At 48.0% G+C, this 27,831-nt stretch overlaps 1 protein-coding gene across 1 annotated transcript; it reads right to left on the bottom strand.

The window, feature by feature from the left end:
* Window positions 1–18: 18 nt before the first annotated feature.
* Window positions 19–27,831, bottom strand: LOC308668034 (disintegrin and metalloproteinase domain-containing protein 9-like; the record flags this gene model as incomplete). Its single annotated transcript, XM_081327694.1, has 17 exons — window positions 19–118; window positions 264–357; window positions 1,735–1,846; window positions 3,557–3,634; window positions 5,961–6,144; window positions 8,136–8,241; window positions 10,310–10,589; window positions 12,059–12,148; window positions 15,184–15,349; window positions 16,419–16,576; window positions 17,329–17,413; window positions 17,817–17,986; window positions 18,887–18,958; window positions 20,545–20,613; window positions 21,851–22,034; window positions 23,912–23,988; window positions 27,754–27,831. 17 exons carry the CDS (start codon window positions 27,829–27,831, stop codon window positions 19–21), a joined length of 2,103 nt encoding a protein of 700 aa, XP_081183820.1.

Here is a 27,831-nt window from a genome sequence, read left to right as displayed (position 1 = left end):
TTTGTGTTGGTTCTTTGCCTACCCTTCGATCAGCAGTTTGTGAGGCAGGACCACGTTTCTCCAGTCCATCTGAAATGGATGAAGCAAGAAGAGACGCTCGGGCCTCCAAGCCGCGTCGCTTTTGAGACGGAAGAGAGAAAGAATTGGGGGGGAAAACCCATTTTTCCCCCATCCTTCTTCTTAGCAAACCACCACAGTATTTCCCCCCTTTTCTCAACTCTGACCTCTCGAGAGAAGGCTTGGGCCAGGATGGTCCTACTTACCACATGGGGAGGAACTTCTTCAGCATCACCGTGAGGGCCAGGAGGAGCAACGCCACTCCGATAATCGAACCCAGCATTAAGGTTTTTTTCGATTCTGGAAGAGAGCAGCAAAACAGGTGAGCTTCTGACCTCTAGGGCGACCTCAGGACCAAGTTACAGGTAGAAGCACCAGCAGCCAGAAGGCTCCATGGATTGATCTTCTGGGTCAGGGGTAGGCAACCGTGGCTCTTTCATGACTTGTGGACTTCAACTCCCAGAATTCCTGAGCCAGCATGGGAGAAACTATGGCTCCTTCATGACTCGTGGACTTCAACTCCCAGAATTCCTGAGCCAGCATGGGGGAAACTATGGCTCTTTCATGACTCGTGGATTTCAACTCCCAGAATTCCTCACCCAGCATGGGGGAAACTATGGCTCCTTCGTGACTCATGGACTTCAACTCCCAGAATTCCTGAGCCAGCATGGGGGGAACTATGGCCCCTTCATGACTCGTGGATTTCAACTCCCAGAATTCCTGAGCCAGCATGGGGAAAACTATGGCTCCTTCATGACTCGTGGACTTCAACTCCAGAATTCCTCAGCCAGCATGGGGGAAACTATGGCCCCTTCATGACTGGTGGACTTCAACTCCCAGAATTCCTGAGCCAGCCTGACTCAGCTTGGAAACCTCTCCCTTTCCCCTCAGCATGGCTGGCTCAGGAATTCTGGGAGTTGAAGTCCACCAGTCATAAAAGAGCCAAGGTTGCCTAGCCCTGTTCTGGGTCATCCCCAGCCTGGTCACCTCTTGATACTTGGACCGCAATTCCCCAAATTCTCAGCAAATAGCCATTCTGGACAGTCCTTGGCTTATGAGCAACGGCAGTTTCAGGGCCGGTGTAACTTTGAAGAGTCACTAAATGAACCGCTGTAAGCCGAGGACTTACCTGTCTACTGTTATAGACTGACAAACATGATAGGAGAGGTCACCACGACAAGCGTTCGCTTCTCATATTTCTTTATAAAATTGTAACAATAATAAATATTAGTGAGAAAAACCGAAGCTATGAAGATATAAACTTACAGCAATTCATTTAGTGACCCTTCAAAATTACACCGGCAGTGAAAAAAAGGGATTTATGATCTTTTCACACTTAGGATCCTCGTGGCATCTCCAGGGTCACGTGTTCAAAATGCGGGCGCTTGCCAACTGACTCGTATTCATGACGTGGTTGCAGCGGGTGGGTGGATCATGTGATCCCCTTCTGCGACCTCCTGACTAGCAAAGTCAATGGGGGAAAGCCAGTTTCACTTAACGACCGTGTGACTGCCTTAACAACGGCAGCGATTCACCTGGGAACTCGTATCAACTGTGGTCGTAAGTTGAGGACTATCTGTAATGTGCTCCTCGAGATGATGGCGGGGAAGCCGAGGAGGAGAGAAAGACGAAAACCGAAGGCTCCCAAAGGAGAACTGGGGATTCTGGGATACTTACTGACACGCTCGGGAGCCGGGCCGCTGTCGACGCTTCCCCCGAAGCCACGGCCGCTGCAGTGAGGGGGGGCCCATCCGTAGCTGCAGTGGCAATTCGTTTTGCTGTTGCAGACCTGAAATGCACCAAGGGGGTGAGCAGCCAAGAACGGTGTTCCCTTTTCCTGGAGAAGAATCGTCTGAGTGGGGGGTCCTGGGTGCTCTCTGAACTGGGGGGGGGGTTTCCTTGCAGATGTTTCATGGCCCAACTAGATGGTACCATGAGCGCTAGAAGGGAGGGGGGCTTGTATGGAGGAGGAGGAGGAGGAGGAGGAAGAGGAGGACTGTGGGGTCTCTGGTGCTCTCTGAGCTGGGTGGTTTCCTTGCAGACGTTTCATGACCCAGCTAGGGAACCTCATCAGTGCTAGGAGGGAGGGAGGGAGGGAGGGAGGGAGGGAGGGAGGGAGGGAGGGAGGGAGGAAGGAAGGAAGGAAGGAAGCAAGGAAGGAAGGAAAGACTGTGGGGTCCTTAATGATCTCTGAGCTGGGTGGTTTCCTTGCAGACGTTTCATGACCCAACTAGGCAACATCATCAGTGCTGGGAGGGAGGGAGGGAGGGAGGAAGGAAGGGAGGAAGGAAGGAAGGAAGGAAGGAAGGAAGGAAGGAAGGAAGGAAGGAAGGAAGGAAGGAAGGAAGGAAGGAAGGGTCCTTGGTGCTCTCTGAGCTTGGTGGTTTTCTTGCAGACATTTCATGACCCAACTACTGTAAATGTCATCATTTAGTACTAGAAGGGGATGGGGGTTGAGGAGGAGGAGGAGGAGGAGGAGGAGGAGGAGGAGGAGGAGGAGGAGGAGGAGAACTGTGGGGTCTTTGGTGTTCTCTGAGCTTGGTTGATTTCTTGCAGACGTTTCATGACCCAACTGTGGACAATATCAGTGCTAAAAGGGATTTAGAAGGAGGAGGAGGAGGAGGAGGAGGAGGAGGAAGGAGGAGGACCATGGGGTTCTTGGTGGTCTCTGAGGTTAGTTGTTTTCCTGCAGACATTTCATGACCCAGCTAGGTGATATCATGAATGCTAGAAGGGAATGAGGGTTTGTGGTGGTGGTGGTGGAAGAGGAGGAGGAGGAGGTCCTTGGTCCTCTCTGTGCTTGGTTGCTTTTTGTAGACATTTCATTACCTAAACAGGGAACGTGATCAGAGCTGTATCAGTGCTGTAATGGTACTATTTCCCCCTCCCTTCTAGCACTGATGAGGTTACCTAGTTGGTGTTGTGATTCAGGGTCAGCCTGTGGGTTCGGCAGTTGGGTCGGACGACTCAGAGGAGGAGGGGGGTGTTGAAGACCTTGCTGAGGGGGTTGAAGATCTTGCTGATGAGAGCCCTCAGCCAGGCCCCTCCCACCTGGTCACCACGGAGACCCAGCTGTGTGAGCCTGACAGCTGTGGATGAAGATGACCCACAGCTGGCCCTGTTCAAGGACGCCCGACGCAGGAGGCAGTCAATCAGGAGTAAACAGAGGAAGGCAATGGGGCACCTCGGAAGGAGGCAGAGAGAAGCCACGCCCTGAACTGTATAAAAGGGGAATGCGTGGGAGGGCTGGTTTGCTGAAGGCAACCGCTTGAAAAGCTCCTGTTTCTTGGTTCGTGTCTTGTTTTGCTCCGTTTTATGTTAATAAATTTGGCAGGCGTAATTCCAGCCTCTTGCCGTTTGTAAAGGGGTTGTCCCTGCTTTTTCTGCAGGGCCGGTAGCAGGCTGGTACAGAACAGTTGGGTCATGAAAGGGGCTAAAAAATGCCCCCATTTCTGCTACCCAAACCTGTTCACGGGGGCTCCAGCTCTCGGTTACTTACCCCCTGGTTGTTACACTTGGAAAAATCGCAGTCGTAATTCACAACTTTCATCTCCACACACGATCGGTTTACGCATATCTGGAAAGGGGAAAGCGTGGGAAGGGATTGAGCGAGAGATCCATCGCTGGGCTACATTTGGAGAAGGTGCTAGAGTAAAGGCAGCATCTGCCAGCCCAGCTGATCACACCCAGTTGTTACAGTGGGGAAAATCAGAAGGAACTTTGTGCAGATCGACCCTCCCGGGTCGGGCAGGAATGAAAATGTTGAACAATGTTGTTGGGTGACTATCAGCGGCGCCCGTGTCTAAAACGTCACGTGCCAGTCTCAGCAATACAGTTGGCACATATAAAAACGCAGCAGGCTTCAATTGTCAAGGTGGGCACAAATTTTCGGTTGTACAGGTAGTCTGCAATTTTTGAGCACAACTGGTCTTTTAAGAAGAGATTGGACAGCCCTTTGTCTTAAATGGTATAGGTTTCCTGCCTGAGCAGGGGGTTGGACTAGATGACCTCCAAGGTCCCTTCCATCATCATCATCATCATCATCATCATCATCATCATTATTATTATTATTATTATTATTGATCGTCGCACAGTCAGCCAGATGTTCAGACTGGATTTGGCATTTTTGTCTACCTATCACAGATTACAGATCTCGTCGCAGGATGGAAGCAGTTCCTAGTAAAGCCGCCTTTTGCAATTGACTAATGGCGAATTTGTCAATGCCGATGATGGTGTCCAAGTGGTGCTCCAGTTGTTTTGGGATTACGCCCAAGGTTGTTGTTGTTGTTGTTGTTGTTGTTGTTGTTGTTGTTGTTGTTGTTGTTGTTGTTGTTGTTCTTCTTCTTCTTCTTCTTCTTCTTCTTCTTCTTCTTCTTCTTCTTCTTCTTCTTCTTTATTATTATTAGTAGTATTAGTATTATCTTTTATTAGTTAAACATGAACCTCAGTCAACTAATAATAATAATAATAAAGTTGGAAGGAACATCATCATCATCATTATTAACAGCCCAAATTTTCTGTTGCTGAGATATTCATTAAATGCTAATTAGATTCGTTTGTTGTTATAGAAATGGCTAGTAAACAGGCAGTCCTTGACATACGACCACATTTGAGCCCAGAATTTATGTCGCTAAGTGAGACAGTTGCCAAGTGAGTTTTGCCCCATTTTACGGCCTTTCTGGCCAGTCATTAAGGGAATCATTGATGTTATTAAGTGAATCTGGCTTCCCTATTAAACTTTGCTTGTCAGGAGGTTGCAAGAGGGGATCGTGTAGCGCCAGGAGGCTGCGACCCGTCATAAATCTGAGTCAGTTCCCAAGCGGCTGAATTTTGACCATGTGACCATGGTGGACGCTGCAAACGGTCGTAAGTGTGGGAAATGGCCACCAGTCCCTTTTTGGAGGGCTGTTGTGACTTCAAATGTTCGCTAAGTCGAGGATTACCTGCACTTATTTAGTAAAACAGAATAGAGACATAAGCAGAGCAATAATAGGAAAAAAGTAGAAATGAAAATGAGAGAGAGAGAGAAAGAAAAAAGGAGGGAAAGAGAGAGAGAAAAAGGAGAGAAAGAGGGAGAGAAAAAAGAAAGGGAGAGAGATAGGGAAAGAAAGCAAAAGAGAAAAAAGGGAGAGAGAGAGAGAGAAATAGAGAAAGACAAAGGAGAGGGAGAGGGAGAAAGAGAAAGGAGAGAAAGAGGGAGAGAGAAAAGAAAGAAAAGGAGAGAAAGAGAGAAAGGGAAAGAGAGAAAAGAAAGAGAAAGAAATAGAGAGTGAAAGATAAGGAGGGGAATAGAGGAAGGAGAGAGAGAGGGAGAGAGAGAGAAAAGGAATGGAGAGAAAGAGAGAAAGGGAAAGAAAGCAAAAGAGAAAAAAGAAAGGGAGAGAGAGAAAGGAAAAATCGAGAAAAAGAGAGAAAAAGAGAAGAGACAAAAGGGAGAAAGTAAAAAAGGAAGAGAGAGAGAGAGAGAGAAAGAAGGGGGGGTTTCCTCATAATATGTCTGCTCCTGTTCTTTAAAAAAGGAGTCGATCCCACCCAACGGTTCAAGGCAGGCCTTGGTGCTGGTGGCCGCAGTGATCCTTCCGTGGACCGACGGGAGAAAAGGTGGCTTGGGGGCTGTTGGGGGCATCGGCACCGCTTCCCGATGGCACAGAACAGGAGTCTCCAGCCTTGGCCCCTTTAGGACGGGTGGACTTCAACTCCCAGAATGCCTCAGCCTGCCTTGCATGGGAGTTGAGGTCCAGCCGTCTTACAAGGGGGCCGAGGGCAGAGGCCCCCCGGCACAGGACATGGAGGGACACTGGAGTGCCCGCCACTCTCTCCTCTCCTGGCCAAGCCAACTCCGTTCCGGGCTGGCTGTCCCTCCGCCCTCGTCCCACCCGGACCCTCCCCTCCCCTCATCTGACCTTGCTGGGGCCACAAGAAGACCCGTCTCTCGCTGCTCCGTCATCGTTCCCCTCGTCCTGCTGGGGAGAGATGATGCTCCAGCACAGCTCTTTGTCGACGGGTGTCTGGAGGATGGAGAAGCCCGGGGGAATTCTGGGAATTTTATGGACGTTAGTGCACTGGAGCCTTCCGCAAGACACGTCTCTGAGAAGAAAGACAGACAGGCAGGGAGAAGAGACCCTTGGAGACCCCTCGACAGGCTTCTGGTGGCTTTTCGAGGGAGCAAAGCCCTGCCTGGGTGGGGAGCTGATCTTCCGGTTGGAGAAAAAAGGAACTAGAGTTCCTTCTGCACCTAGATGGAGCCCAAAAGGAAAGTTCTCCCATCTCTAGCCGGAAATACGGAGGAGGAACTAAATTAGCAGCTGGAGAACCTAAATCAGGACTTTGGCAACTTTAAGATGGGTGGACTCTGACTCCCATAATTCCCCAGCCAGCATGGGTGGACTTCAACTCCCAGAATTCCCCTGGCCCCATGAGTGGACTTCAACTCCCAGAATTCTTCAGCCAGGACGGGTGAACCAACTTCCAGAATTCCCCTGGCACCATGACTTCAACTCCCAGAATTCCTCAGTCAGCATGAATGGACTTCAAAAACTCCCCAGGGAGCATGGGTGGCCTTCAACTCCCAGAATTCCCCTGGCAACATGAGTGGACTTCAGCTCCCAGAACGCCCCAGCCAGCATAGGTGGACGTCAACTCCGAGAACTGAATTCTGGGAGTTGAAGTCCACCCATCATAAAGTTGCCCAAGACTGAAAAAAAGGGGGTTAGGAGTAATCAATGAAGGACACTCTTTTTAGCGTTCTTTTCAAAATGGAAGACGAGAGGGTCCACCTTCCTACTTTTCATTTATTTTTCCAACTTCCCTGTATGGAGAAACTCCTAGGAAAAACTCTTAGTGGAGAAAGGCCTTTCTTAAATCCTCTAAAGCCAGGCTATTAAGGCCTAGAAAGAGAAGAGTGGACAGGGGGTACTAAGAGAGCGTAATTAGACTTTAGTCTCACAATTCAATACAGTGTGTCAGAATGAGGTCCAAATTTGCAGACGGTTCGGTTCCTACCTTTGGGGACTGCCCCGAGGTCCAGACGGACTGAGGAATCCTGGGAATTGAAGTCCACCCACCTTCAAGTTGCCGAGGTCAAAAACCCCTGCCTAAATCTATCTGTTGTCAAGTTTCTGACGTATGGGCTTTTCAAGTGACTCTGAGGCTAAAAGTCCTTTATTAGCCTAATACACCGGCAAATGCTTGCTGGAAGGAAACTGGAATCTGAAATCTCCGCCCCTTGCACAATATATTAAAACACAATTCTCCCCCTTTCTAATTTTGTCATTAATCGTATTCTCCAATTAATTTAAAGAATCAGTTTCTCTTCCGTTAGAAGAACCGCCAAAATCTTATCTTCTTTAGAGAGACAAATGGCCCCCAAAAAAAGTGCATTCCTACTCTTCCCTCCTCCCAATTTTAAACTAAAGCAATACACAAGTTTAACATATGAAATAGCTACTTCTTCATCTCTTGTCAAGCAAGAACATTCGATGTTAGCAGCGTTGACGTCTGTTTTATCAATGTACTTTTTCTTTGGTTATAGAAGCAACAGTTTAAGGAGCATTTGGGCTGATCTGGGAGATTGGAAAGAGATGGGCTGAAGTCCCAAAGCACCATTAGAAGAACAGGGTCACAGAGCTGGGAGGGACCTTGGAGGTCTTCTAGTCCAGCCCCCTGCTCAAGCATTTCAGACAAGTCGCTGTCCAGTCTCTTCTTAAACACTTCCAGTGATGGAGAAGGAAGGAAGGAAGGAAGGAAGGAAGGAAGGAAGGAAGGAAGGAAGGAAGGAAGGAAGGAAGGCAGAATAACAGAATCACAGAGCCGGAAGGGGACCTCGGAGGTCATCTAGTCCAACCCCTTGCTCAGGCAAGAAACCCTCTACCATTTCAGACAAATGGCTGTCCAGTCTCTTCTTAAAAACCTCCGGTGTTGGAGCATTCACAACTTCTGGAGGCCACCTCTGCTCCACTGGTTAATTCTTCTAACCATCAAACCCTCTTTCGCCCTTCTGATGTGCCTTCCATGCAAGCAAGGAACTTGCTAGTTGGGACTGCTTTCTCCTTCCCGTAGGAGTCAGCGAATGGACTTACTTTTCTTGGCATTTCCTGTATCCGGATTTATCCTGGCCACAGTTACCGGTCCGGTCACCTTGCAAATTCACCTCCATGTAGCAACTGAGTGGAGCAGGTTTTGCAGCTAAAGATTTGGAGATTGGGGAGGGGGTAGAATGGGGGAGGGTAAAAGGTCAAGAGCAAGATAGACCTGGACCCACCATTTAGGCAGAAGTTCACTGAAGGCTTATTAATGATTAGATAACCTGAATTGTCATTTGTTTCCCTGTGGGCACAACGGCAGACCTTAAAAATGAAATTTAGTTGCTTGCTCTCAAAGTGCACACATCCGTAACACACATTTAAAACATGCTGTATACAAAATATGTGTAGACCTACACCCTTACATATAAGTAACATATCCTTACGCATTTGTAATGTTTATATAGATGATACTGATTTATCTGTAAGCATATATCCATAATCTAACCATACAGTATCTATAAATGTGTAGATTTAATACAGATATATAGATTTATACAAAGAAATATATTTATAATTTATATATATATATATATATATATATATATGTGTGTGTGTGTGTGTGTGTGTGTGTGTGTGTGTAAATTACTAACAAAGAATTAAAGGGAAACTGAGATGCATTTCTGACTCCTTAGTCGTCATCAGTCAGCTATACCCTTCTGAGATTCGAACCTGGGCTGATTGCATATGAGGCAGTGAGGCAGTGTTATTTGCCTCTAAGCCACAAGGTCTCTCTCGCTCTGTTAGCTTTTTTCTGCAAGGGAAGATATGTTTCAAATGTTAACTATTTAGATTACCTTGCTAGGCCCCAAACATGGGGCAAATCTTTATTTCCTGTTTTCAGCCTATCTTGAAGGCTATCGAACAGGCAGTAGTCACACCGGACAATTCATATATTTGTGTAAATTACTAAAAAAGAATTAAAGGGAAACTGAGATGCATTTCTGACTCCTTAGTCGTCATCAGTCAGCTATACCCTTCTGAGATTCGAACCTGGGCTGATTGCATATGAGGCAGTGTTATTTGCCTCTAAGCCACAAGGTCTCTCTCGCTCTGTTAGCTTTTTTCTGCAAGGGAAGATATGTTTCAAATGTTAACTATTTAGATTACCTTGCTAGGCCCCAAACATGGGGCAAATCTTTATTTCCTGTTTTCTCAGTTTCCCTTTAATTCTTTGTTAGTAATTTACACAATATATGAATTGTCCGGTGTGACTACTGCCTGTTCGATAGCCTTCAAGATAGGCTGAAAACAGGAAATAAAGATTTGCCCCATGTTTGGGGCCTAGCAAGGTAATCTAAATAGTTAACATTTGAAACATATATATATATATATATATATATATATATATATATATATATATATATATATATATATATATATATATATATATATATATATTATATATTTATATTTCTGGCTCAGAAACCAGGAGACGGTGAATTCTAGTCCCGCCTTAGGCATAAAAGCTGGCTGGGTGACTTTGGACCAATCACCAGGAGACGGTGAATTCTAGTCCCACCTTAGGCATGAAAGCCAACTGGGTGACTTTGGACCAATCACCAGGAGACGGTGAATTCTAGTCCCGCCTTAGGCATAAAAGCCGGCTGGGTGACTTTGAGCCAATCGCCCAGAGACGGTGAGTTCTAGTCCCGCCTTAGGCATAAAAGCCGGCTGGGTGACTTTGAGCCAATCGCCCAGAGACGGTGAGTTCTAGTCCTGCCTTAGGCATAAAAGCCAGCTGGGTGAGTTGGGCCAATCACCAGGAGACAATTTCTAGTCCCTCCTTAAGCATAAAAGCCGGCTGGGTGAGTTGGGCCAATCACCAGGAGACGATGAGTTCTAGTCCCATCTTAGGCATAAAAGCCGGCTGGGTGAGTTGGGCCAATCACCAGGAGACGATGAGTTCTAGTCCCGCCTTAGGCATAAAAGCTGGGTGAGTTGGGCCAATGACTAGGAGACGATGAGTTCTAATCCCGCTTTAGGCATAAAAGCCAGCTGGGTGACTTTGGGCCAATCGCCCGGAGATGGTGAGTTCTAGTCCTGCCTTAGGCATGAAAGCCAGTTGGGCAAACCTGCAGAATGAAAACAAGCCTTGAATGCTTCCAGGCCTGGGATGGGCAGGCACTACCTCATCCGAATGCCAGCTGGACCAATCCCTGCTTAGCTACCTTGAGGGTCTGGGACCCGCCCCGCCCCCCGCCATCCCCACCAGCTGTATCTCCATTTTGTTCCGCTCTGGAGGAGAGCCCGCTTGCCTTTGCCGAAGAACGTCTGGCAGTGCCGGCGGATGTCCAGGCAGGCCCCCGCATAGCAGGTGCTGTCGGTGCCGCAGGGCATCCCGTTTTGCTTGAAGACATTCGGGGGGCAGGTTTCCGAGGTCCCCGAACAGTATTCGTCCAGATCACAATCGGAGGCGGCTTCCCGGCACACCGTCCCTTCTTTTAGCAACTGTGGCGAAGAGAGAGACGGACGGAGCTCAAACATCGCTCCAGCCAGGCTGCCACGTAGCCCTGGGGCTCGTGGGAATTTGCAGGGCAAATGGAAAGATGCCTTCCTTCCCCTAATGGAGGAAGGGCTGCAAAAGCTGATGGAGTTAGCCTTTGGCTGGAGGCAACAGAAGAAGAAGAAGAAGAAGAAGAAGAAGAAGAAGAAGAAGAAGAAGAAGAAGAAGAAGAAGAAGAAGAAGAAGAAGAAGAAGAAGAAGAAGAAGAAGAAGTTGGAAGGGACCTTGGAGGTCATCTAGTCCAACCCCCTGCTCAGGCAGGAAACCCTGTACCATTTCAGACAAATGGCTGTCCAGTCTGTGCTTAAAAACTTCCAGATGTTTCAGTTTGAGAGGCGGACAACGTTGACTCCTCCCCAACGGTCTGCACCCGTCTCTGACGGAGAAGGGACCCTGGGCGGAGAACGTCCTGCAGCCAAGAAGGCCCCACCCTCATTTGGACCACTCAGGTGACCCCGAAGAAACAGACAAACCTGCAAGTGGCCTCAAGAATGACCCTCTAAAAGGAGGCAAACGAGCAGCTGTCTGCAAGGAGTATAAATCCTTCCATTTCCCCACCCGAAGAAACCTCTTGGATGAGAAGCGAAACCTCTTCGAAGGAAAACCAAGAAAGTCCACTGGCCTCCTGCAAAAAAGCACCTTTGGGATAACTATGGCCTGGAGGACGGAGAACCTCCGTAGACATCCAAGAAGCTTGGATGTGATAATCTTCTCGGGAAGATTGGAACCAGGAGGCTGATGGGATTAGAAAGACAAAGATCCCTAGAATCAACAATCCCTCGCACCAAAAAATATCCAACACGCATTCAGCCCCAGCCCCAGGGGAGCAGGATATGACCTTTGGGACACAATAGGATTAACCCACCACCATCAGAATACCAGAAAGGCACACTCAGACTCGGGTCAAAGTTCATGCCACAGGAGCAACTCCAAACACAAAAGCCCAAGAAGGTATAAAAACCCACTCCCTACATGTGCTCACTCTCTCGTTTTCTTCCAGAGCCCTCTTCCTGTCCGGCTCTTCAATTCAATAAACTGCAACCTTCTTTCTACATCGCCATTTTGCTTATTCCCGGCTTGGACTGGACCCCGATGAAGGCTTTTCTTTCCACAACATGAACAGTTGTAAGTTGAGGACTACCAGAAAACATGAGCTTGTCACACAAAGGCCACAAGTGGCTACTTGTGTCGGGCATCGTGATCCAAGGCCGTGATCACCATCAGGGCGTGACGTTGCGGCTGGCCATTTGCCATTTTACCCTGGTTTGTTGCAGACTCAGATGCATACAAGTTGACGGCGACGGAAAACAGCAAAGGATCAAAGGGGCCGTTTGTCCCCTGGAGGTGGTCTTGGTCCCAGGGAGACCCACCCAGCCCCACATAGCCCCCCAAGATGGCAGAGCCAAGATCTTACCTTACACTCCTCACAACAGGATCCCTGAAGACAGTTGGCACCGGGTTTCAGTTGGCAATCCTCTTGACAGCAGCCGTTGATTATGCATTCCTGCCAGGAAGATGGAGGAGGGGGCAACTGATCACTCTTGGGGGTTTGGACCACCCACCAGGCCCAGTTGCAGGACCCCTGCTGAAAGCTCCCCAGCCCCCAAACTAGCCAAAAGTCAGAAAGGAAATCAGAGAGAGATCCTGTGTAGGGCCAATGAAATCTTGGCCCACCTTCTCCAAGGCTGGAAGCCTCCAGAGATGTTGGGCACCAGATGCCAGGTGTCCCCCGTGGGTTCTTGGTTGTGTTGGGGGTGAATTTGGGTAGTTGTGGACCAGCATATCTGGAGGAGACCAGGATGGAGAGCAGGATTTGATTTTTAACCTGATCTTTCACAGATCTCTCAGATGGATGCAAAAGAAGCTGGTTGGTTGTCTGTCAGAGATCTCTAGGATGGTGTTTCACAACCTTGGCAACTTCAAGATGCGTGGACTTCAACTCCCAGAATTCAACTTCAAGATATGTAGACTTCAACTCCCAGAATTCAGCTTTTTGTCCTGCCTTCGGGCCCTTTGGAGGATAGCTTCTGGGTGGCAAGGCTCCGTTGCCGGCAGCCGATCAGCTGTTTTGGCGGCTGGGAAGCCCCCTCCTCAGGAGAAGAGGCAGGGGTGAGCGCCCAGGCAGGGGTAGAGCTCTCCCAGGCCGCCAGAGTTGAAACTCTGGTGGTCGAAGGATTGAGCCCCCCCCCAAAGCCTGAGTTTGCTCCAGACCTCGGGACGCCTCTGCTCCGGGGCTTTGGAGCAGAGCAGGGCGCAGCAACCATCCCTGCCAGCGAGAGTGAACTTTGGATTACTTGGATGCAGGCAGAGCGATACAGGAGAATCATGTCAGAGCAAGTATAGGATCTTTAACTCGGTGGACTTTGTGGAGATCTTTAAAAAGTGAAAGTGTGCAACAGAATTGAGTGGGTGAAAATGGCTGCCAAATCATCTAAAGTTCCTAGAAGTGCGGGGGCTTCCCCGGTGCAGCAATCTTCGTTACAGGCTTTAATGCCCCCTCCCCCTGCATCTGCACCTGCACCAGCTTTGACAGTAAAAGATTTGCAGGATGTTTTGCAAGAGGCTATGAAAAAGCAATCCCAACAATTAGCTGAACTTATGGAGGAGAAGCTTACAGAACTTATGGAGGAGAAGCTAACAGAAATGGCCCAAAATTTAAGAGAGAACTTTTATAAAATGTTTTATAGGTGGCACTTAGATCCTAAAAAATTAGCAAGGATGTATCCGAACTGCCAGCCCAAATGTTGGAGGTGTGGTTGTGAGGAGGCAACGTATTTTCATATATGGTGGACTTGTAAAAAGGTTAAAGCTTTTTGGATCAAAATTTGGTGGAATATGCAAAAGATATTTAAGAAAAGGATAAAGTTTTCTCCGCAATTGTTTTTATTGGGTATTATTACAGATACTACCGTTGTGGACACTAAGCTGATGTTGAATTTAATTACGGCAGCGAGACTTTTAGTAGCGCAATATTGGAAGAAGGAAGAACTGCCGACTATAGAAGAGTGGACTTTGAAAGTTTCTAACTTGGCGGAGATGGCAAAGATCTCAGCGTATTTGAAAGACCAATCGCAACAGAGATACATTGTGGAGTGGAGGAGATGGATAGATTATATTCAGAATAAATATGGGACTAAAAAGTTTCACTTAGCATTTGAATAAGTAGCGGATTTATATGATGTATAACTAGTTAGTAGTTATTTTACTAAGAGTTAAAGTGCGATAGAATTTAATATTTTATTGTTGTTTGCATATTTTAGATTATGTTTGTTTGTATTTTTATACCCTGTATTCAGCTCTGGGAAGTCGGGGAGGTGGGAGGGGACGGTGGAGAGGGGTTGGGGAGAGGGGTGGGGGTGGAGGGGGGTCGTTTGTATTAAAAAATGTAAAACTTTTCAATAAAAAAAAAGATACGTAGACTTCAACTCCCAGAATTCAGCTTCTTGTCCTGCCTTCGGGCGCTTTGGAGGATAGCTTGACTCCCTCTTCTTTGGGGCAGCCCCTGAGATACTGGGAGGCTGCTTTCATGTCCCCCCTCGTCCTTCTCTTCATTAGACTAGATATATCCAATTCCAGCAACCGTTCCCTATATGTTTTAGCCTCCACTCCCCTGATCCTCTTTGTTGCTCTTCTCTGTACCCTTTCTAGAGTCTCAACATCTTTTTTACATCGTGGTGTCCAAAACTGGATGCATTATTCCAAGTGTGGCCTTACCAAGGCCTTGTAAAGTGGTATTAACACTTCATGTGATCTCAGTTGTATCCCTCTGTTAATGCAGCCTAGCACTGTGTTGGCTTTTTTGGCTCACATTTAAGCGATTGTCCACTAGGACTCCGAGATCCCTCTCACAGTTGCTACTATTGAGCAAGGTACCACCTATACCAGGGGTAGGCAACCTTGGCTCTTTTATGACTTGTGGACTTCAACTCCCAGAATTCCTCAGCCAGCATGGGGGAAACTTATGGCTCCTTCATGACTCGTGGACTTCAACTCCCAGAATTCCTGAGCGGGCATGGGGGAAACTATGGCCCCTTCGTGACTCATGGACCTCAACTCCCAGAATTCCTGAGCCAGCATGGGGGAACGTTGGCACCTTCGTGACTCCTGGACTTCAACTCCCAGAATTCCTGAGCCAGCATGGGGGAACGTTGGCACCTTCGTGACTCATGGACTTCAACTCCCAGAATTCCTCAGCCAGCATGGGGTAAAATTTGGCCCCTTCGTGACTCCTGGACTTCAACTCCCAGAATTCCTGAGCCAGCATGGGGGAAACTATGGCCCCTTCGTGACTCGTGGACTTCAACTCCCAGAATTCCTGACCCAGCATGGCTCAGCTTGGAAACCTCTCCCTTTCCCCTCAGCATGGCTGGCTCAGGAATTCTGGGAGTTGAAGTCCACGAGTCACGAAGGGGCCAAGGTGGCCTAGCCCTGACCTATAGTATACATTTGGTTTTTCTTGCCTAAATGTAGCACCTTCCTTTTTTCACCACTGAATTTCGTTGAGTCAGTTGGAGCCCAGATGAAGTGCGTTGTGCTCACCTCGTCTGTGCCACAGTCACACTGCTCTCCGTCCTCCAGAATGCCGTTGCCGCACGACTTTCTCGGGGTGACGTCTTTGGGCAAGTTCAGGAAACAGTTTCTCCCCGCGCCCTGCAGGAATGCGAAGTAGGTTTCTTTGCTGCAGTTGCTCAGCAGGTAGCGTTCTCTGCAACGAGAGGGTGGGCCGGTGACTTACAGGGGGTCCTCGGGTTACAACCGTCCGTTCGGTGACCGTTTGTAGTAACCAGGGCGCTGGAAAAAAATGTGACTCACACGACCGCTGCAGTGTCCCCCGGGATCACGCGATCAAAATTCAGAGGCTCGGCAACTGGCATGTACTTACGACGGTTGCAATGTGCCAGGGTTATCTGATTCCCTTTTGTGACTTTCTGGCAAGCAACGTCAATGGGGAAGCTGGATCCACTTAACGACCGGGTTACAGATAGTCCCTGACTTATAACAGTTTGTTCAAAGTTATGACAGCACTGAAAAAAGGTCATTTTTCACATGGACGACCATCCGAGCATCCCCGTGGTCACATGACCAAAATTCGGACGCTAGAGCCTTAGTGGAGCAGTGGGCTAAGGCCTCCTTAAGTAACACCAGCTGCCTGCCATTAGTGCAGGTTCGCGTCCCACCAGGCTCAAGGTTGACTCAGCCTTCCATCCTTCCCAGGTAGGTAAAATGAGGACCCAGATTGTTGGGGGCAATAAGCTGACTTTGTAATAATGCCGCTTGGGGTGTGTGTGAAAGCCCTAATAAGCAGGCATATACATTGAATGAAGGCTACTGCTAAGCTTGTAAGCCGCCCTGAGTCTTCGGAGAAGGGCGGGATATAAATGGAATTAAAATAAATAAATAAAATAAAAAAAACTGACTCATATTTACGACGGCTGCATCGTCCCGGGGAGGGAGGGGCTCACGTGCTCCCCTTTGGCGACCTTCTGGCAAGCAAAGCCAACGGGGGAAGCCAGATTCGCTTAACGACCGTGTTATTCACTTAATAGCTGCAAGCGATTCACTGAACAACGGTGGCGAGCAAGGTCGTAAAACGGGGCGAAGCCCATTCAACAAATGTCTCACTTAGCGAATAATCTGGGGCTCAGTTGAAGATGACCTGTACTAAGTTAACGACTCGCCGTGATTCCCTTAGCTTAGCAGCTGTGGCAACGAAGGTCGCAAAATGGGGCAGAACTCACTCAGCTACCGTCTTGGCTGGCATCAGGGCTACTCACGCCGTGGCTGCATGCATGAGGCAGCGGCCGGCTTGGGTGGTGGAGTTGCATTCGCAGGGCCGTCTGTCTGTCCGTGGGAGGTCATCGTGGGCGAAGCCGAGGGCGTGGCCCAGCTGGTGCGCGGCGGAGACCCCGACCTCTGTGGCCAGCGGAGAAATCTGGGCCCGGCAGGGAAAGGGAGGGAGGGAGGGAGGAGGCAGTGAAGCAGACCTAAGTAGAATCGCAGAATCCTAGAGCTGGGAGGGACCCCGGAGGTCTTCTAGTCCAACCCTCTGCTCAAGACGGGAGAGTTTATATAATATCCTGGTCAAAGGGTTCTCCGATCTTTTCTTGACAACCTCCTAAGATGGAGCACCCACAACTCCGGGGGAGTTCCCTCCCTCCATCCCTCCATCCCTCCCTCCCATTTATCTGCACAGCTACTCACTCCTACCATCTTTCTCTCTTTCTTTTCTCTTTCTCTCACTCTTTCTCTTTTACTCTCTCTTTTCTCTCTCTTTCTCTCTATCTCTTTCTGTCTCTTCCCCTCTCTATCTTTCTCTCTTTCTCTAGTTTGCTCTCCCCCCTCTCTCTCCCTCTTTCTCTCTCCCCCCCTCTCTCTTTCTCTCTGTGTCTCCTCCACTCTTTATTCTCTTTCTCTCTCCCCCTCTCCCTTTTTCCCTCCCTCCTTTCCCTCTGCCCCCCTCTCTCCCCCTTTCCCTTTCCCTATTTCTCTCTCCCCCTCTCTCTTTCTTCCTCTCTCTCTCTCTCTCTCTCCCTCCTCTCTTCTCTTGCTGGGGAATCCTGGGAGTTGAAGTCCACAAAGCATACAGCGGCCATATTTGGAGAGCCTCGATCTATTCTATAGCAAGATGCCAAGGATCTGCCTGGCCCAGTCCGAGCCCCTCCCCCCCCACGCCCTTTTCCTTACTTTGACCACAGAAGCGGAGACGTGGTCCTGAAGACACTCGGGCAAAGTCCACGTCTTTGCGAACATGTCGTCTTCACCCACATTCCTGCAACGCAGAAAACACCCAGTTCAACTCAGACGTTCCCGTGTTTTGGCTGTTTTTACGTTTTTCACCGGCTTTTATCAACTTAACCTGGTGTTAAAAACATTTGAACTGAAATACAGGCAGTCCTCGACTTACAACAGTCCGTTTCAACCCCTCTGGAAAAAAAAGGGACTTATGAGCCTTTTTCCACACTCGTGACAGTGGCAGCATCCCCCGTGGTCACGTGATCGAAATTCAGACGCTTGGCAAACTGGTTCATATTTATGACGGTCAGAGTGCCAAGGACTCCCTGCATGAGCCGAACCATGGGGAGAATTGCGGCCCCAAAGGCTGGGGTCCTCCGAGGAAGAGGAGGACCACCCCAAGATCTATGCCTCTCCCGCAGAAAACTCCGAGTTCTCACGTGAATAGCGTGGCGTGGTCGAAGTGGGTCTGGCGCTGAAGCTCAGAATTGGCGTAGCTGTGGAACGCTCGCACCCTTTCCCCAAAGGGTTTGCCGAGGGGCAGGGGGTCCTTTTCGGCCCACACCTCCATGCCCGTCAGGACGACGTGGAGGCCGATGTCGCTGTACACCTGCGAGGGGAAAGGGAGGAGTGGCCATCCTCTTACCTGCAAGGTGAGTCACACTGGAGATGGAACCAGGCCCTTGGGTGGCCTGTGGACTTCAACTCCCAGAAATTCCTGAGCCAGCTGTGATCTAGATGGAGGGATGGAGGGATAGATGATGGATGGATGGATAGATAGAGATAAATATGGCATGACAGATGATAGACATAAGATAGATATTTAAATGAGAGATACAGATAGATAGATAGATAAATATGGCATGATAGATGATAGAGATGATAGATATTTAGATGAGATATAGATAGATAGATAGATGATAGATAGATAGATAGATAGATAGATAGATAGATAGATAGATAGATATGGCATGATAGATGATAGACATAAGGTATATTTAGATGATAGATAGATAGATAGATAGATAGATAGATAGATAGATAGATAGATAGATAGATAGATAGATAGATATGGCATGATAGATGATAGACATAAGATAGATATTTAAATGAGATATAGATAGATTGATAGATATAAATATGGCATGATAGATGATAGACATAAGGTATATTTAGATGAGAGATAGATAGATAGATAGATAGATAGATAGATAGATAGATAGATAGATGATATACATATACTGTATATACAGATAAATATGGCATGATAAATATGTTAGACTATGATAGATATTTAGATGATAGATGATAGATACAGAGATATAGGTATGGATATGGATATGGAGGGAGGGAGGGATGCCCCTGGAGTTCTGGTTGCTCAGTTGCTGGAGGTTCTCAAGAAAATACCAGCCCTTTGTCCAGGATGGTAAAATCTCCTGCCTTGGGCAGGGGGTTGGACTAGAAGACCTCCAAGGTCCCTTCCCGCCCTCGGCTACTAGGATTTACTTACACTGTGAACCAGCAAGAGGACCTGAAGCACCAGCAGCAGCTCTTGAGTGACGTTCTGCTTGGCCCACTGGAACTGAGGGGGGAGGAGGAGATCCTCAGGGGCGCTGTGTGCAGACCCGCCCTGCCAGATTCCTTGCGTGGGTCTTTCGGGACCCCCGGGGAGGGTGGCTCCCTTCCAGACTGACCCGCTTCTTTCTGCGTCTTCCCTCACCCCCAATCTCTGGTTCCAGATCTCCCTCCTCCACCCGCCCATTGGGCCTTTCCTTCGGGGGAGATACTGAAAGAACAGGCAGTCCTCGACTTGCGTCCATTTAGTGGCCATTTCAAATTGCAACCGTTTGAAGCGAGGCGGTCGCTAAGCGAGTTCTGCACCTTTTTGTGACCTTTCTTGCCATCATTCTTAAGTGAATCGATGCACAGGTTGAGGTCGCCACACGGTTGTTAAGTGAATCTGGCTTCCCCCCGTTTTGACTTTGCTGATCAGAGGATCATCACATGACACACTCAGACACACACCCCTGGTGAATGCAATCGTCGTAACTGCGAGACAGTTGCCAAGGATCCAAATTTCCATCACGTGACCACGGGGAACGCTGCAGCAGTCATTAAGTGTGCAAAACGGGTCACAGGTCCCTGTTTTCAGGGCCCGTTGTCACTTCGAGCAGTCACTAAATGAACGGGTTGTAAATTGAGGACTACCTCCTTGTGGGGGCTTTTTGTTTTTACTTCTTGTGGAAAGTTGTCCAGGAGAACATTATTTTGGCCATGGTTTGCGCCCTTCTACTAAATGATTGATAATGGGGGAGCATATTAGTTGAACTAATAATTAAAAATAAAATATATTAGGGTGGAAAGGGAGCACCGATTAGTTCCTAGCAATCTGAAGGTGAAAACTCTTATGCCAAAAAGATGAATCAGGCATCACCACAGCATAGCGGCTCTTCTGCCCTTGGTGTGCATGTTTCCTAATGTGGCACACATGGGGGAGAGTTTGAAATGGACACAATTGCACTTTGGGGCAAGATGGGTGGACTTCAACTCCCAGAATTCAACTTTAAGATGGGTGGACTTCCACTCCCAGAATTCAACTTTAAGATGGGTGGACTTCCACTCCCAGAATTCAACTTTAAGATGGGTGGACTTCCACTCCCAGAATTCAACTTTAAGATGGGTGGACTTCCACTCTCAGAATTCAACTTTAAGATGGGTGGATTTCAACTCCCAGAATTCAACTTTAAGATGGGGGACTTCCACTCTCAGAATTCAACTTTAAGATGGGTGGATTTCAACTCCCAGAATTCAAGTTCAACATGGGTGGACTTCAACTCCCAGAATTCAAGATGGGTGGATTTCAACTCCCAGACTTCAACTTTAAAATGGGTGGATTTCAACTCCCAGAATCCAAATTCAAGAGGTGTGGACTTACACTCCCAGAATTCAATTTTAAGAACGGTGGAATTCAACTCCCAGAATTCGAGTTCAAGATGGGTGGACTGGCTGAGGAATTCTGGGAGTGGAAGCCCTCCCATCTTAAAGTGGTGGAGTTTGAGAGTAGAGCAGAACAGGAGAAAGGAGCAAAAAGCCAGATCCATGTCCTGCAGCTGCTTCTGGAGAGGCTAACTGGGATCTAACCTAGTTAACCTATGGTTGGTTGCTTACCACAGAATGGTCACAAACGGCAAAGTATTCCAGGTATCTCGATGGCATATTCTTCCGAGAGAAGTGTGGCTGAAAGGAAAGTAGAGACATCAGGGGTGGGAGGCAAACGAAAGGTGACTTGGGGACAATCACCAGGAGACGGTGAGTTCTAGTCCCTGTTTCAGACACCAAAGCTGAAGGGGTAACATTGGGCCCATCACCAGGAGACGGTGAGTTCTAGTCCTGCCTCAGGCGCGAAAGCCAGCTGGGTGACTTTGGGCCAATCACCAGGAGACAGTGAGTTCTAGTCCCGCCTCAGGCGCGAAAGCCAGCTGGGTGACTTTGGGCCAATCACCAGGAGGCGGTGAGTTCTAGTCCCTGTTTCAGACACCAAAGCTGAAGGGGTAACATTGGGCCCATCACCAGGAGACGGTGAGTTCTAGTCCTGCCTCAGGCGCGAAAGCCAGCTGGGTGACTTTGGGCCAATCACCAGGAGACGGTGAGTTCTAGTCCCGCCTCAGGCGCGAAAGCCAGCTGGGTGACTTTGGGCCAATCACCAGGAGGCGGTGAGTTCTAGTCCCGCCTCAGGCACGAAAGCCAGCTGGTTGACTTTGGGCCAATCACCAGGAGACGGTGAGTTCTAGTCCCGCCTCAGGCGCGAAAGCCAGCTGGGTGACTTTGGGCCAATCACCAGGAGGCGGTGAGTTCTAGTCCCGCCTCAGGCGCGAAAGCCAGCTGGGTGACTTTGGGCCAATCACCAGGAGACGGTGAGTTCTAGTCCCGCCTCAGGCGCGAAAGCCAGCTGGGTGACTTTGGGCCAATCACCAGGAGGCGGTGAGTTCTAGTCCCGCCTCAGGCACGAAAGCCAGCTGGTTGACTTTGGGCCAATCACCAGGAGGCAGTGAGTTCTAGTCCCGCCTCAGGCGCGAAAGCCAGCTGGGTGACTTTGGGCCAATCACCAGGAGACGGTGACTTCTAGTCCCGCCTCAGGCACGAAAGCCAGCTGGGTGACTTTGGGCCAATCGCCAGGAGGCGGTGAGTTTTAGTCCCGCCTCAGGCATGAAAGCAGCTGGGTGACTTTGGTGCCAATCGCCAGGAGACGATGAGTTCGAATCCCGCCTTTGCCACGAAAGCCGGCTGGGTGAGTTTGGGCCCGTCCTTCCCTCTCACCTCAGCCCAGCCCACCTCACAGGGTTGTTGTGGGGGAAAATAGGAGGAGGGGGAATTACGACATTCACCCCCTTGAATTATTTATAAAAAATAAATAATGTTGAGCTCCCCCCATCTTAACGTTGCCCGAGGTTTGAGCAGGAAGAAGAGAACTTACGATGGCGTCCTTGGAATCCGGTGTCTGGCCCGTTGTCGGTCTGGCCCCCAGGCCCATCTCTTCCACCACCCCTCGGCACGGACGATTCGGCTCTGGGGCCTTGCGATAGAGGAGGTGTTTGAACCCAGAGAAGTTTTCGATCGGCTGGATTTGGTAGGTCAGATTCCCCATCTGTATGTGACCCCTGAATGTTTGAGGAGGAGGTTGCGACGTCACAGAAAAGAACAGCCAGAACCCCCCCCCAAAAAAGTGTCCCTCCATTGCTGGAGGCCTTCCAGAAAAGATCGGACAACCATCGCCCTGGGATGGGCCCAGGTAGTTCTTGCCTTAGAATCATTCCTTTAGCGTCCGTTCGAAATTCGAACGGCACTAAAAAAAGGTGACTTATGATGGACTCTCAACTAACAACTCAGTCCATGTAGTTTTAACAGAACAGAACAGAATGTTGGAAGGGACCTTGGAGGTCATCTAGTCCAACCCCCTGCTCAGGCAGGAAACCCTATACCATTTCGGACAAGTGATTGTCCAGTCTCTTCTTAAAAACCTCCAGTGTTGGAGCATTCACCACTTCTGGAGGCAGGTGGTTCCGCTGGTTAATTGTTCTCCCTGTCAGGAAGTTTCTCCTTAGTTCTAGGTTGCTTCTCTCCTTGACTAGTTTCCATCCGTTGCTTCTTGTCCTGCTTTCTTTGGGTGCTTTGGAGAATAGGTGGACCCCCTTTTCTTTGGGGGCAGCCCCTGAGATATTGGAAGACTGGAACACTAAATATTTTAAGGACTAAAATAGTTTTACTCTCCAAAGCAACAGAGGGCAGGACAAGAAACAATGGATGGAAAACAATCAAGGAGAGAAGCAACCTGGAATTAAGGAGGAAGTTCCCAACAGTGAGGACAATTAACCCAGTGGAACAGCTTTGCCTCCAGAAATCATGGGCGCTCCATCACTGGAGATTTTTAAGAAGAGACCACTAGACAGTCACTTGTCTGAAATGGTATAGATCCTCCTGCTTGAGCAGGGGGCTGGACTAGATGACCTCCAAGGTCTATTCTATTCTATTCTATTCTATTCTATTCTATTCTATTCTATTCTATTCTATTCTATTCTATTCTATTCTATTCTATTCTATTCTATTCTATTCTATTCCATATTTTCTATTCTATTCTATTCTATTGATGGAAACTAGCCAAGGAGAGAAGCAACCTAGAACTAAGGAGAAATTTCCCGACAGTTAGAACAATTAACCAGTGGAACAACCTGCCTCCAGAAGCGGTGAATGCTCCACCACTGGAGGTTTTTAAGAAGAGACTGGACAGCCATTTGTCTGAAACGGTATAGAGTTTCCTGCCTGAGCAGGGGGTTGGACTAGATGACCTCCAAGGTCCCTTCCAACATCATCATCATCATCATCATCATCATCATCATCATCATCATCATCATTATTATTATTATTATTATTATTCTATTCCTTATTTTCTATCCTATTCTATCCTATCCTATTCCATATTTTCTATTCCATTCCATTCCATTCCATTCCATATTTTCTATTGTATTCTATAGCCCATATTCTATTCTGTTCTGTTCTGTTCCTGTTCTGTTCCTGTTCCATTCCATTCCTTTCCATATTTTCTATCCTATCCTATCTTATCCTATCTTATCCTATCCTATCCTATCCTATCCTATCCTATCCTATCCTATCCTATCCTATCCTATCCTATCCTATTTTTTCTATTCTATTCTTTTCTACTCAACTCTACTCTATTATTTCCTTGTGCAGCTGATTTCATTCTGGGAAACCTAAAAGGTTCAGGCGTTTTTCACACAAGAAAATGTATGCTTTCCAAAGTTGTTGGTACCTTTCCAAAGATGAAATTATCTCAGAATGGGACCCCCTTGCTCAGTCACTCTGCATTTCCCTTCTCTAGCTGATCAGGTTTGCCGCTTTCCTAGCAGACCCAGCCTCCCCTTCCCTGCGTTCGAGACCCACCTGTATATCCCATTCCCCCCCCCAACCTATCGAACAGGTGCCGTTTTGCAGAGCACGGGACCCACAGGCCAGCCCTTACCAAAGACCGTTGCAGGTGGAGAGCACCACGTTCGAATTGGGAAGGTCTTCCACGTATCCACTGTAATAGCAGTCGATCTGCAAGGGAGCAGGGGAAGGGGACAGAGAAAGGCTGCGATGAGAAGGCATTGGGGGTGGGGGGTGGGACTGAGTTGCAAGGGTGTGTGAGAACAACCTTGGGAGGAAGAGTTGCAGCCGAGAGACGTGTAAAAGTGGTCTCAGCCTTTCAGAAACGGAGGAGACACGGGAAGAGGTTGAGACTCTGGAAAGGGCGCAGAGAAGAGCAACAGTTCCCGGTTGCAGGAATTGGGTATGTCTGATTTAATGAAAAGAAGGACTAGGGGCGACATGATAGCCATCTTGCAATATCTGGGGGGGGCTGCCATGGAAAATGCGGGGGGGGGGGTCAACCTCTTCTCCAAAGCACCCAAAGAAAGCAGGACAAGAAGCAACGGATGGAAGCCAATCAAGGAGAGAAGCAACCTGGAATTAAGGAGAAACTTCCCAACAGTGAGGACAACCGGTGGAACAACCTGCCTCTGGAAGTTGTCAATGCTCCATCACTGGAGGTTTTTAAGAAGAGACGGGACAGCCACTTGTCTGAAATGGTATAGGGTTTCCTGCCCGAGCAGGGGGCGGGACTAGATGACCTCCAAGGTCCCTTCCCACTCTGCTATTCTTCATTCTGTATCTTAGAAGTGACCCTCCTGAGTTTTCAGGGAAGTAAAAATAAAGGAGGGGGGAACTGCTTTCAGACTTGAAAAATTGTTCCTGCAATTCCTGTTGTATTCTTGGTTGTCGCTTCTTCTCTGGACGACCTTGAAGGGCTGACATGAGTGGGGGAAACCAGATGAGCCAGCTGGAGCTCAGGGCCAGCCTTGACGTTGGACAAAGCGTTCAGGAAGGACAGACAGACTGGCAGAGTGGGGGGAGGAGGGAGGGATAGACAGAGAGATGATTTATGAGAGAGAGAGAGAGAGAGAGAGAGAGATTGATAGATAGAGATATATTGAGATAGATGATAGATAGATAGATAGATAGATAGATAGATAGATAGATAGATAGATAGATAGATAGAGATAGATATATAGAGATTGATAGATAGAGATATATTGAGATAGATAGATATAGATAGATAGATAGATAGATAGATAGATAGATAGATAGATAGATAGATAGATATAGAGATTGATAGAGATATATTGAGATATAGATAGATAGAGATAGATAGAGATTGATAGAGATATATTGAGATAGATAGATAGATAGATAGATAGATAGATAGATAGATAGATAGATAGATAGAGATTGATAGAGATTGATAGAGATAGATAGATAGATAGGGATAGATAGATAGTATAAATATATAGATGGTAGATGAGAGAGAGATGAGACAGATAAATATGATTTATATATATTTATATTTATATATATATATATATATATATATATATATATATATATATATATATATATATATATATATAGAGAGAGAGAGAGAGAGAGAGAGAGAGAGAGAGAGAGACAGACAGACAGAGACAGAGAGAGAGACAGACAAAGAGACAGAGAGAGACACACACAGACAGACTGACTTGAATGATGGATGACTGATGGATGATGATCATAGATAGAGAGGGAGAGAGAGAAGTCCACATTTTATTACAGGGAGTGACTTACTCTTGGTTTAGGATGCTGGACAGTTCTTCTTCCTTCTAAATCCAGATAGTAAATAGGCATATTCTGAATTACAAAGGACCTGCATACAAAAAGATAAAAACAGAAAAGGTATTTGCTCTGTATACAGCTGCTCCTTGACTCAGCAAGAGAACATAGAGTAGGGGTCCTCTTTGGCTGTGCAGTGGGGGTGTCTGCTTTGACCTAAACCAGGGGTCTTCAAACTTGGCCCTTTTAGGACTTGGGGACTTCAACTCCCAGAATTCCTCAGCCAGTGATGCTGGCGGAGGAATTCTGGGAGTTGAAGTCCGCAAGTCATACAAGAGTCAAGGTGGCCTAAAAGCATAAAATGAATAAGCATTATCCAGCTAAGACTTCTCTATTGCCTTGGTGGAGCAGTGGGCTAATGCCTTCTTAAGTAACACCAGCTGGCTGCAATTAGTGCAGGTTCGCATCCCACCAGGCTCAAGGTTGACTCAGCCTTCCATCCTTCCCAGGTAGGTAAAATGAGGACCCAGATTGTTGGGGGCAATTAAGCTGACTTTGTAATAATGCCGCTTGGGGGGGGGGGGCGAAAGCCCTAATAAGCAGGCATATACATAGAATGAAGGCTACTGCTAAGCTTGTAAGCTGCCCTGAGTCTTCGGAGAAGGGCGGGATATAAATGTAATAAAAATAAAAAAATAAAATAAATATTGCAAGCAAGTCGTTTTAAAGATAAAATCAGTGGTGGGATTCAGCCAGTTCGCACCACTTCGGCAGAACCGGTAGCTAATTTTTTTGTTGCCCGGGTCCAGAATGGACTTCCGGGAGCGGCATCCAGACAGAGAACCGGTCGTTCCCGTATTTGAATCCCACCACTGGTTAAAATGCTTAGAATCAAAGCTTAAGTTTTCAAACAAGTGACTGTCCAGTCTCTTCTTAAAAACCCTCCAGTATTGGAGCACCCACAACTTCTGGAGGCAAGTCGTTCCCCTGGTTAATTGTTCTCTTCTGGTCACCACAATATAAAAAAAAAAAAGATCAACATTCCCAGAAGTCATTGAGTTACACTCCATTTATAATCCTTTGTTTAGCAATCATTTGAAATCACAACAGTGTTGAAAAAAGTGACTTACAAAACGGTGAACGCATGCAGTGTCTAATGTCCGTCCCCTCAAGGCTTGGGTAAAGGTGTAAAAAAAATTACACTGTCCTAAACACTTACTTCTGGTAAAGGTGAAGAATCCTGTGAACACCTTCAATTTTCATCAGATAGGATATTTCTTTCTGGAATGTAGAAAATAATATGTCTAAATAAACTCCTGCAACTGGGTGTCAACAGGTTTTTTTTTCCCCCTGTGTCAGGAGTCTGCTTCCTCGCTGTTTGGGGCACCCAAGGCTGGCAATGTGAGACCCAAAGACTGTGGGGTCCTTGGTGGTCTCTGAGCTTGGCTGTTTTCTTGCAGATGTTAAATGACCCAACTAGGGAACATCATCAGTGCTAGGAGGGAGGAGGAGGAAGAGGAGGTGTTTGCAGAGAGGAGGAGGAGGAGGAGGAGGAGGAGGAGGAGGAGGAGGAGGAGGAGGAGGAGGAGGAGGAGGAGGAAGGACTGTGGGTTCCTTGACGCTCTCTGAGCTGGGTGTTTTTCTTGCAGACATTTCATGACCAAATCAGGGAACATCATCAGTGCTAGAAGGGAGCGGGGGTTGTGGAAAGGCGGAGGAGGAGGAAGGAGGAGGAGGAGGAGGAGGAGGAGGAGGAGGAGGAAGAACCCCCAAGTCCTCCTCTTCCTCCTCCTCCTCCCTTCTAGCACTGATGATGTTACCTAGTTGGGCCATGAAACATCTACAAGAAAACCATCCAGCTCAAAGACCACCAAGGATCCCATAGTCTTCCTCCTCCTCCTCCTCCCAGCACTGATGATGTTCCCTAGTTGGGTCATGAAACGTCTGCAAGGAAACCACCCAGCTCAGAGAGCACCAAGGACCCCAGAGTCCTCCTCCTCCTGCTCAGTTCCCATCAGCCCCAGCCTTTGTGTGCACGAATGGATTTAGGGCTGCAGGAGCTTCAGTGCACACCCTCTGAATGGATCTGGGATGGGGAAAGCCACTCTTAAACCTTCAAGGATTTTCCTTCCTAGCCAGGGTCGGGCAGCCATTCAAATGGTGAAGCACCATCCGGATTACCTTACTGTAGGCACCGTGGGGCTGTTCCAGCAAAGTAGGCACCGTCACTTCAGAATAAAGATAGCTGGGAGATTCCAT

The sequence above is a fragment of the Vipera berus genome (assembly GCF_964194415.1).
Source record: "Vipera berus genome assembly, chromosome: 4".
In the NCBI taxonomy this organism is placed as follows: domain Eukaryota; kingdom Metazoa; phylum Chordata; class Lepidosauria; order Squamata; family Viperidae; genus Vipera; species Vipera berus.
Note: the sequence above shows the minus strand (reverse complement) of the source record. Positions and strands in the feature narration are given on the sequence as shown.